This window comes from Anopheles merus, chromosome 2L (assembly GCF_017562075.2).
Source record: "Anopheles merus strain MAF chromosome 2L, AmerM5.1, whole genome shotgun sequence".
NCBI lineage: Eukaryota > Metazoa > Arthropoda > Insecta > Diptera > Culicidae > Anopheles > Anopheles merus.
In genome coordinates this window covers 13,541,873-13,552,703 of record NC_054083.1, presented here as the reverse complement: position 1 = coordinate 13,552,703, position 10,831 = coordinate 13,541,873, and the positions used below count along the sequence as shown (strand labels likewise).

General features: G+C 55.0%; 1 protein-coding gene across 1 annotated transcript; it reads left to right on the top strand.

The window, feature by feature from the left end:
- Positions 1–128: 128 nt before the first annotated feature.
- Positions 129–10,824, top strand: LOC121593763 (small subunit processome component 20 homolog). Its single transcript, XM_041916425.1, has 5 exons — positions 129–4,538; positions 4,625–7,484; positions 7,559–7,724; positions 7,816–8,787; positions 10,112–10,824. The coding sequence occupies exons 1-5, from the start codon at positions 239–241 to the stop codon at positions 10,628–10,630; spliced, it is 8,817 nt and encodes a 2,938-aa protein (XP_041772359.1). The 5' UTR covers positions 129–238; the 3' UTR covers positions 10,631–10,824.
- The last annotated feature ends 7 nt before the right edge of the window (positions 10,825–10,831 follow it).

The window sequence follows — 10,831 nt, the reverse complement described above, 5'->3', positions numbered from 1 at the left end:
TAACGGATATATTGGGATAGATTTGAAAATAACATTCCCTTTTAATATGAATAGTATTTTCATCGGACTATAACATCAAAAGTGTACCTCACACTAATGTTTTATGCACCTTGTGCGTACTGACAGCTGAATGTTATTGTTTGTATCCAACACGTGCGCGTAGGCACCCGGTTTCATGTGATAATTTCGGCGTGTTCGTGGTGTTTTGCAAAGCTAGTGGTTACTCTCGACGGAAAACATGAAAAATCGACCGTTGAAGCATAAGGCTTCGAACGCGTTTAGCTTTAAATCGTTCCGAGAGCGCATCAACGAAATCGATGTGCGCCGCGGGGCACTGTATCGCGTGGAGACTGACTATGAACTGCCGGAAACCGAGGACGGTACCTTCTTCCAGCAGGCGCTAGTGAAATGGTCCCTACAAAACCTCACCGACGAGTACACCGGCTACCAGCGGGGCTTCAAGGAGACGGCCACGCTGCCGATGCTGCTGTTCCACAAAGAGGCTATCGTCAAGCACCTGTCCAGCTGTCTGTCGAAAGCCACCGACGATGCGCTGGAACCGCTGCTCGAGCTGGTGGTCGCACTGGCGAAGGATATGCGGAAAGAGTTTCGACCGTACTTTACCGGGCTGTTCGAGGTGATTGTACCGTTTCTACACTCCGACAGTGCGGATCGGGTCGAGTGGACGTTGCTGTGTCTGGCGCACTTGTTCAAAACGCTGCGCAGCTTCCTGCGAAGCGACTTCTCGCTCACCTTTAACCGGCTGCTGCCCTTGCTGGACGAAACGAGAAGCCCACCGCACGCGATAGACTTTGCAACGGAATGTCTCGGGTATTTGGCGCGCGACCTGAAAGACAAGGGAGCGTTCATTCGGCTGATGCTGAAATGGCAAATGCAGAACGAGGCGTACACGTTCGCCTGCGGGCGGCTGCTGTTCGAGCTGCTGCACGGTGTGCAGGAGCAATTCCACGCGACAGCAAAGCAAACGCTGCTCCAGCTGTACAGCATTCTGCAGCAGCTGGAAGAGACGGAGGCGGATCACCTGCAGGACATACTGACCCAAACGGTGACCGATATAGTGGAACGCATCCAGCCGGAGGACATTCACGTGTTCTGGGAAACGATGCGCAGCACCATCGATGGATGTTTGGCGACGTTCGAAGCTCAAGGGGAAAAGAAGAAGACTGTCTCGAAGGAAGCGAGTTCGGCGATGGTAGAGCAGGAGGAAGGAAAGGTCGTACAATATTTGACCCGGCTGCTGCAGCTGAACGGAATTGTGCTGGAGCATCAGTATGGGCGACTGTTGGGTGACGCACTGTCGCCCACCGTGTCCCAGCTGATCCGTCTACTAACCTGCTTCACCTCACCGACCATCGAGTACAAGGAAACGATCGTGAAGCACATTATAGTGTTGCTGCGCTCGAAGCATCTGCCGCTGACGCAGCTAGAGGCGAGTCGATTAACGATGAACGTGCTCCTGCTCGATCACCGTCCACTGTACGACCGTTTCATCGACGCCACGGTACTCTGCCCAATGTTTGAGGCTCTCATATGGCCCAACTTTGTGAAGCGAATTGAGCTGGAGCTGGACGATGAACGGTTGAGCTTTTTGGCCGCGCTGCTGCTAAAGAAAACGCCTCTCTGTGGCAATGGGTTGGAGCTGGAAAATTGGAAACCATTCCCGATAAACGTCGTGGCCGGGGGAAACCTAGAGGCCTGCATGAAAAAGTCAATAACGGTCAGCCCAGTGGAGGTGCTGGATAGCAGCGAAGTTTTTTTGAGCGCTTTAATCGTTTTACCCCATCTGAGCAATTTTCGGCCCAAAACCGTAGCCAACAATGCCATCCTGGAGTTTGTCCGGCACGCCGCAGAATCGCTCCAGACGGGTCAACTGTCTGATGCGGCGGATAGAATGGTGGAACTAGTGGCGGTTGCGGTGGAAACGGTTGTCCACCTGCAGGAGATGGAAGCCAAGGCGTACTTCGATCTGCTGGAGTGCCTGCTGCCGATAGTAACCAAGCGCGAGTGCCTGCTGCTCAACAGCGTCCATCTGCTGCTTGTTCACATTGCTAACCAGCGCAAAAATGGCATCACCTACGCGCGCTTCAAGCGTGTCCAGCCCGTCATACACCCGCTCATGGCATCCTACGACAGCAGCGTGCGACGGTTGGCAAGCGCTATAATGGCCTTTTTCGCCGAGCTTCCGGAGCTGGCCAGTAGCACCGGCCCACTGTACGGTACGCTTGCCCAGATCGAATGTATCGAGCCGCAGATTCAAACCTACCGCCAGCAAGTGATCCTGTTCCAAAATCTAGCGTACGAAAGTCAGCTCTGCAACCAGGCGGCCGAAGTGGCGCGCAACGAATGGACGGAAACGGTGATTCGGTACATGCTTTCCGTGTTTGCCGTCAATTTCAAGCTGCTGTGGGAACCGGCGGGCACGATCGTGCAGTCGTACGCGGACAATGGCGTCAAAGCGGACGAGGAACTGTTTTGGAAAGTGTTCGATACGATGCTAAAGATGGCCGAAGAGCAGAAGGCCCACGAAGAGATTGGACGTCCAGAGTCCTCGCTGGTGGCAGCAAAGTGCGGCGAAGCGGTTACTGATGGATCGGGCAATGATAATGACGATTCGAACGGTGAAGCTGGCAGCGACAGTGAGCAGAAGGAGGAAGAGCAAGAGGAAGAGAACGAGCAGCAGAAGCGGGCGAATGCACTGTTTTCGAAGGTGGTGGAATTCTTCCCCAAAAAACCACACATTGACTTCATAAACGTGCGCATACAGCAGCTCCGCATGCTGCACCGCTGTTCCACGTTTTGCCGCTCAAAGGGGGACCGTATCGCGGAGCGGTTCTTTGTCTTTCTCGAGCATGGCAAGACACGCGACGTCAGCACCGACGCCGAGGAGGAAGCACCGGACCAGTCCTACAAACGGGCGCGTGAAATCAAGCGTAAAAGCAGCAAATCCGCCGGCTCTGGCATACATCAGGTGCTGCTGTGCTATCTGAAAATATGCACCGAGCTTACGTCGAAGTCGGTGCGCAAGCATGCCGATCGGCTGTACGAAACGTACGAAACGCTTGTCAGCAGCCGCAACGAGGAAATCCAGAAGGTGGCGCTGAACGGTATATTTACGCTCGGCGGGTCGCAGCTCACGCCGTACAAAGACTTTATCAGCCGGCTGACGAGCGAGAAAACGCTGAAGCAAGCGCTGCTGTCCGTGTTCGTGCCGTCGGACGAGCAGGAGGACGAGCAGGAGGACGGTGGCTTCACCAGTGCCAGCGGACGCACGAAGGTGGCGGAGGAGCACCGGCCAATGGTGGTGCAGCTAGTGCTGAAGGTGTTGGATGGCAAGATCAAACAGAACCTTGGCAATGGCGGACCGGGAGGACAGCATAAAGCGACCCTGCTCACGTTTATCGGGCGCTTGCGCATCGAAGAACTAGATCTGCTGCTCGAACGTTGGTTCGCGCCCTATCTGGCACAGTTGAAGACCACTCCGCTGGAAACGGTACGCTGCATTACGGCCGCAGTTGCCGAGGGTGTTGAGCTGGTTCCTACAGTGCCGCCTGTCAGGGTGAAAACGCTGCTCAACTTCCTGGCCGCCCTGCAAACGGAGATTGCACCCATGAAGAAGGCTTCGTACGCCGCAAAGCTTATGCATTTGAAAATTTGTTTTGATGCACTGCTGCTGCCGCTTGATCACAGCATTTACAAAAAGTATAAAAACCAAGCACTGGTAGCACTGGTGGACCTGTTCGACCAGTACGATGCGAGCTACCAGTGGACGGAAGACGAGCTGGACGCCATCCTGCACGTTCACGTGTGGCCACAGCTGCAGCTACTGCCGAGCGATAGTATTCACACGCCGACGCCTCTGCTCAAGCTGCTGCTAATGTGGAGCCAAAGTGAACGCCTGTACGTCCTGCTGCAGCGCCACCCTCCCGTCGACCGGCAGACGGAGTCGGAAGGGGAAAGTGAACCGGCGGCGGGCGACGAAACAGCACCACCGGCGATGACACCACTCGATGCAATGATCTGTCTGTTGCGTGGTTCGCAGACGAAAGGCAACGTGTGCAAGCAAATCTTTACCGCACTCGCCGCCATGCTGGACGGCGACGAGCGGAACAGTGCGGAGGAGCAGGGCCGTATCCGGGAGGAAGATTCTAACCGCGTCGGCAATCGTAGCCGGTTGCTGATACCGTACGTGCAGGATTTGCTGCAGTACATACGGCACCAGGTCAGGAGTAAGAAGACGATCTCGAGCGATCTGCTGCTCATTCTAACACGGCTGGCCGAATCGGGCATGATCGGTAGTGACCAGAAGGACGAGGAGCGCATCGAGAAGGATCGTGTGTCGCTGCTGAACCTGCTGTTTCCCATACTGGCCAGAAAGGTGCATGAGGTAGGGGACGAGCGGTCGGGCGAGGATATCAGACGCTTGCACATTATCATCGCACGTCTGTTAAACGATATCGACGACCCGCTGCAGTATCTGAAGCAGTTGGCGCTATCGCTTCAGAATGTGAAAAATCGCGGTAAGTACTCGCTACCGCTGCTGCGCGCCGAAAGAGGTGTAAAGGTACATTTTAACCCATTTTCGAACGCTTTCTTTATTCTACAGGAGCGAGAAAGATATTGCTGCAAATATTCGACCGGCTTGCTTGCCGTTCGCCCGAGATGCAGCTGATCTGCACACTCGTCCATGGGCTGAACGCGATGGATCGGCGGTGGGTGGACCAGCCAGACAATGCGGCCCGCACGACGGCCTTCCGATCAATCGACCAGATGCTGTCCGAAGACGCAACGGAAGGTCAGCGAATGACGGGCAACGTTGCGATCGTGTTTCTCTCCCAAGCCTTCCACGTACTGCAGTCTGAGAAAGACTTTACCGTGCGGCAGAACGCGTGCGAGTACGTGTGCAAGGTGGTGCTGCACCTGGCGTCCGCGAACGAGTGGCCCGCCGAGCTGCACTACTGCCTCGACCGCATCGTCCTGCACAACATCGCCGCCGGCTTCAAGCACAAGGGAGCGGGCGGTGAGCGGCGCAACGAGTCGATTCAGCTGCTCGGCGAACTGAGCCGCACCGTGGGCAAACCGGGCGTAACGACACACCCGCAGTGTCGCGTGTTTGCCGAGCTGTGGCATTTTACGGGCGCGGGCGACGGTGCTGAGCGGGACTTCTTCGAAAACATTACGCACCTGCAAACGTACAAGCATCGAAAGGCGATGAAGCGACTTGCCGCCAAGCTGGCCGCTATGGCCGACGAGGCAAAGGCCAGCGGCGGCAGCAGCCGGGACACAATCGGAGCGGCCGGACCGACGTCACGCACCATCGTAAACTATTTGCTGCCGATCGTGTCGCACTACATCTGCCACGATGAGTACAAAAAGCAGACGAACCTGGTGGAGGAAGCAGGCAACTGCATCATCAACCTGTGCCGGCTGCTGCCCTGGCGCGGCTACCACACGGTACTGCAGCAGTACTTGCGCAAGCTGAAGCACTCGTGGGAGTACCAGAAGCAGCTGCTGCGCATCGTGATCGGCATAATGGATGCGTTTCATTTCGATCTGTCCGCGGCGGCGACTGTGGATGCGGAGTATCCGGTCGAAGCTAAAGGTGGTGCTGCCGCTAACGCATTGATGAACAAAAAGCTGCTGCTACAGGACGAATCGGTGGAGGAAGCAGAGGAAACGGCCCCACCCGTTACACCGGAAGGCGAGGAAAAGCCGAAGGAAGATGCAAACGAAGAGCAAGATGCCGAAGATGATGGCAAAGAATTGGAGGAGGAGGACGCGGAAAGCGTGATCGAGGACGAGGAGGAAGTGGAACCGACGGCCCGATGTGACCCGGAGGAGGCACTGCGGGTGGCGCGCGATATCGTGCACGACATATCGAAAACGATCATACCGAGTCTGCTGTCCTCGTTCAACTTTGCCACCGAAGCGCCCGTAACGACGGGTGGTGGCGGGCAGATGGACCGGAAGGCGCGGTTTGCAAAGCAGCGCACGGAAATGCTAAAGCTCCCGATAGCGATCGCGATAGTGAAGCTGTTCATGAAGCTGCCGCGCAAAGAGATCGAGCTCAATCTGCCCCGACTGATCATCAAGGTGATCACGTTCCTGAAGTCGCGGCTAAAGCTGGCCCGCGTGCAGGCCCGCAACACACTCGCCCACATTACGCTCGAGCTGGGCCCGTCCTATCTGTCGTTCGTGCTGCAGAACCTGCTGGCCATGTTGACGCGCGGGTTCCAGCGCCACGTGCTGACCTTCACCGTCCACACGGTGGTCGAGCGGGCGCAGCAGCATCTCGCCGCCGGGCCGGTGCTGGAAAACATACTGCAAACGGTGGTACACATCTGCACCGAGGACATTTTCGGCCAGCTGATCGGGCTGCTGAACGGGAGCACCATTGAGACGGGTTCGCTGAAGAAGACCAACATGCCGGAATCGAAATCGAGCCGCAAGCCTTACCAAACGCTTTACATCCTGGCGAAGCACGTGCAGGAGCGCATGCTGGCCGACCTTTTCGTGCCGTTCCGCACCGTGCTGAGCAAGTACCGGACGCACCAGACGGTGGCCAAGGTGCAGGACGCCTTTCACCAGATAGCAGAGGGCCTGGTAGCGAACGAAACGATCAGCCCGGAAGCGTTGCTCGTGTTCGTGTACGGTATGGTGACGGGGAAAATCTACACCCAGTGCACCGTTGCCGGTGCGGACAGAGAGCAGGAGGACTTGCAGCAGCAGTCGGAAGAGGAGAAAGCGCGAGCGGCAAAGAAGCTGCTCGGCAATGTGCCGAAACCGGGCAGCATCTACATCATTCCGGACGAACCGAAGCGGTACGGATCGGCGGCCGCCACCAGCGCGCTGGATCTGGTCCTAGAAAAGACGGAAGGCAACGATCCCACCTTCCTGGAGTGTGGTCTGGAGCTGCTGCAAAGCTTCGTCCGGCGCAAGCAGGTCGGAACGCGCGGCAGCGACACGGAGCAGGTAGAGCTGCTGATTCAGCTGATCGATCCGATCGTGCCAACGCTGGTGGAATCGCTCGATTCGAAGCACTCGAAAATCATTTGCCATTCGATCAACTGCTTTAGCGCGCTGTTGGCCACAGAGTGGCCACTGAAAAGTTTCCAGCAGCCCGAAACGCTCCACGCGATCGTGGCGGCGATCTTCACCATACTGCACCGCTACAACACGGTCGCGCTCGACGTGAACAATCCCAACATCGGCATGGTGCGGGCGAGCTTCCGGGCGATCGTCGCCGTGCTGAAGTACGCCAACGCGTCGTACAGCTTCACGGAGGAGCAGCTGCGCCTGCTGGTGATGTACATCGAGCAGGATTTGGCGGTCGGTGGAGGCCGCCAAACGACTGCATTCGTGCTGTTGCGTTCGCTGCTCGGCCGGCGCTACAGCTTCCCCGAGCTGCAGCAGCTGATGAGCAAGGTGTTTGAAATGTGCGTGCGGTCGGAAAGCGATACAGAGCGGTAAGTGGGCAATGTGCACGCGTTCGAAGGGGGTTGTTTTATTCTAACCGGACTCATCTTCATTTTTTTTGTAGGGCGGAATGTCGGCAAAACATAGTAGATTACGTCATGAACTACCCAACGAGCAAGAAGGTAAAGAACTATCTGCTTTTCTTTGTCGATCAACTGCAATACGAAGTGCTGTCGGGACGTGAATCTGCTTGCCTGCTGCTGAAAACGCTGTTCCAGAAGTTGCCCAAGGTAAGCCGCAGTTGTTTGGTTGGCCCCTTTTTGTAAAATTTAACCAACACAATCACACCCTTATTTTCCGCTTCCTGACGACGACCCTTAGTCGACGATCGACCAAAACAACAGTGCGCTGTTCTTTGCGCTCGGCGTCCGGCTGGTCAACGAGGACGACACCGACATCCGAACGCTCGTGGCCGAATGCATCGAAACGCTGCTAAAGAGGCTCGATCCCAGCGAGAAAAGCTCGCTGGTGAAGATCGTCCAGGACATGCTCGGCGATCGATTGCTCAAGCATCGCGAGCTGGGCACTCAGTTGTTGCTGCGCATATTACACAGCCAACCTACGGAGCGCTTCATCCGCTCCTGGCTGCCGAACGTGCTGCCCGCGCTGTTGCAGAACCTGGTGCCGCCAACGAGCGCCGCACTGAGCGCGGACGGTAAATTTGTTAAACCGCTCGCACCGAGCGTAACACTGGTGAACGCTGATCCGAGCGGTGACCATCTGATCATACAGACGCAGAACGTGTTCGCGGAGTTGCTCCGGCTGCAGCCGACTATGCTGACGGCGGCCCAGTACAACGATACGATTGACGCGCTAGCGTACACCGCCCAGTCGCTGCTGAGCAGCGGGCACCAGTGGGTACGATTCGGCGCCCTGAAGCTGCTGTACCAAATTATGAACGAGCTAGATTTCGACGCCATCCACGAGCGCATCCGATATCTGCGCAGCAAGCGCAATGACGCGGAGCCGGAAGCGGATGAAGAGCTGGACAGTGACGACAGCCCCGGCGGTCGACAATTCATGTTCCAGTCGCCGCTGCGTGACTGCAAAACGCTAACACTGGACCTTTGCGCCCAGCTTTCCCCGCACAGTGCGATGGTGAGCGAGAGCGACGACGAAGCAGCCGGGCTCGTCACGCAGCTGCTGTTCCTGATCGCGAACATTCTGCGTGCAGTGCCGCTGGAGAAGAAGGAAAAGGCGTCATCGAAAAGGATCAATCTGCACTGGCTGGTGCGCCGGGTGCGATATGTAGTGCAGGGCGAAATCTTCAAGACGCCTCATACATTTACACTGGTACGTACACCTCCCCTTGAAGCATCTCCAAGGGTTGTGCTAGTGCCAGTGCTTCAAAAGTGTCACTGTCAATGTCATAAACTAATCTGACTGAAACAAAATCCATGTCAGCATCACGTTCTCAATTGTGATAATCAGAGATGATACTCAAAACGATTGGTGTGATCAATACATGCTTCGTGACATTTTTGCGACCAAGGCTTGGTCAGTCACTATGTCATGACTTTTTTTTTTGCTGTGTTCAGTTCTGCAAAGAGTCACTGACATAGTCATGACAACTTCCGGCTGAAACAAAATAATGTCTGCGTCACGAGATCTACTGTGATGATCAGAGGTAAGACTCATACAGTGGTTGCGATCATCACAATGTTTGGTGACATTGTGTGCAACCAACTCTTGGTCAGTCACTTGGCCGCGACATTTTCAGTCGGTGATCACCCCGATAGTCATGGGAAATATGCGGTGCGTACGAGTTGTTCCAAGAAACAAAATGAACATGATTTTTCGCTTGCGTTTCACCCGACAGACAATTATAGCAGACAGAGTGAGAAAGCATGTTCATTTTACTGCTTGGGACCACACGCTGAGTATATTGCAGAGTGTCGTGATTATCACCGACAGAAAATGTCATGACCAAATCGGTGATCAAAACATGGGTGGAAAACAAAATGTCATCAAGCATGTGATTGGACCACCAACATTTTGAGGCTCACCTCTGATCATCTCAGTTGTGTACGTGAGCTGATTTGAGCTTCGCTTCAGTCATTAGTGTCGGTGACTGAAACAGTGGCATTTGGCAGCACTGTTCACTGCCAGAAATAGTCATGATTATTATCGGCATTAAGTCAAGCTTGTGAGTCAGGGTATCACGGGTGATTCAAGCGCTCGCATGTCGTGTCCGGCATGTCATGACGCACTTTCATTGAGTATCTGCAATGAGCATCAAGCTACCATGGTGACGGATATGTTCATTGTTTTCGTTGGTGAATATCTCGTGATGCTCATGACATTTTGCAGCACTGGCTAGGACACTCAGGACTAGGGCCGGTCTGGTGGTACAGTCGTCAACTCGTACGACGTAACAACATGCCCGTCATGGGTTCAAGTCCCGAATAGACCGTGCCCCCATACGTAGGACTGACTATCCTACTATGGTAACAATAAGTCACTGAAAACCAAGCTCTCTTCACTAGTGGGTACTTGGCAGGCCTTGACCGTCAGCGGTTGTTGTGCCAAAGAAGAAGAAGGCTAGGACACTATGTGTTTTTTCTTAACGTTTTGACGTGTGTTCTAACTCTTCTTTACTCCCTCTTAAACCTTATAGCGCAAGCACGCACTACACTGGATGTCATCGGTGGTCGCGATCTTGGAGCAGGACACGCTGGAACAATTGGCCCCCTCCTTGCTAATACCGGCCATACGGGAGCTGACCGCTCAGGATATATCCGGCTCACGGTCCGGTAATGATCCATCGAAGGTTTCGCTGCGTAAGGTGGCCGCTAAGGTGGGCAAGGACATCAGCGTACGCCTTGGCGCGGAACAGTACGACAAGATGCGGAACGCGATCGAGGAATCGTTGCGCCGAAAGCGCACGAACCGTAGGGTGGAGCTGGCGCAGGAGAAAATCAACTACCCGATGGCGGCCGCACGCCGTAAGGAGGCGAAAAAGGCGCGCACCAAGGAGGCCAAACGGCGAAAGACGCAATCCTCCCTCGACGATCCGTTCGATCTGGAAGGAGCGGCCGATGGGGGTGTCATTCCGGGGATGAAACGGCGGGCCAAATCGGGCACTCGGCCAGTTCCAAACAAACGGCGCAACATGGAGGCAATGTTTCGGGAGTGAGGATCACCCATTTCGTGTAACGGTGGGGCCGCGGTGTGTCACTTTTAATATCGTTATGTATTACAATAATTTTGCAATAATAAAATGATGAAATGCAAGTTATTGTGTCTTGTCACCTGGTGACAATTAGTGATCATATTGTTGCGATCTATCGTCAAAAATAAGCACAAAAAAGAAAACAACATGAAACGTATATCAGAT

Coding starts and splice junctions, on each gene's coding strand:
- LOC121593763 (XM_041916425.1), top strand. CDS start 239: ATGAAAAATCGACCGTTGAAGCATAAGGCTTCGAACGCGTTTAGCTTT. Junction 7,725..7,815: donor TGTTCCAGAAGTTGCCCAAG/GTAAGCCGCAGT, acceptor GACGACCCTTAG/TCGACGATCGACCAAAACAA. Junction 8,788..10,111: donor CGCCTCATACATTTACACTG/GTACGTACACCT, acceptor TAAACCTTATAG/CGCAAGCACGCACTACACTG.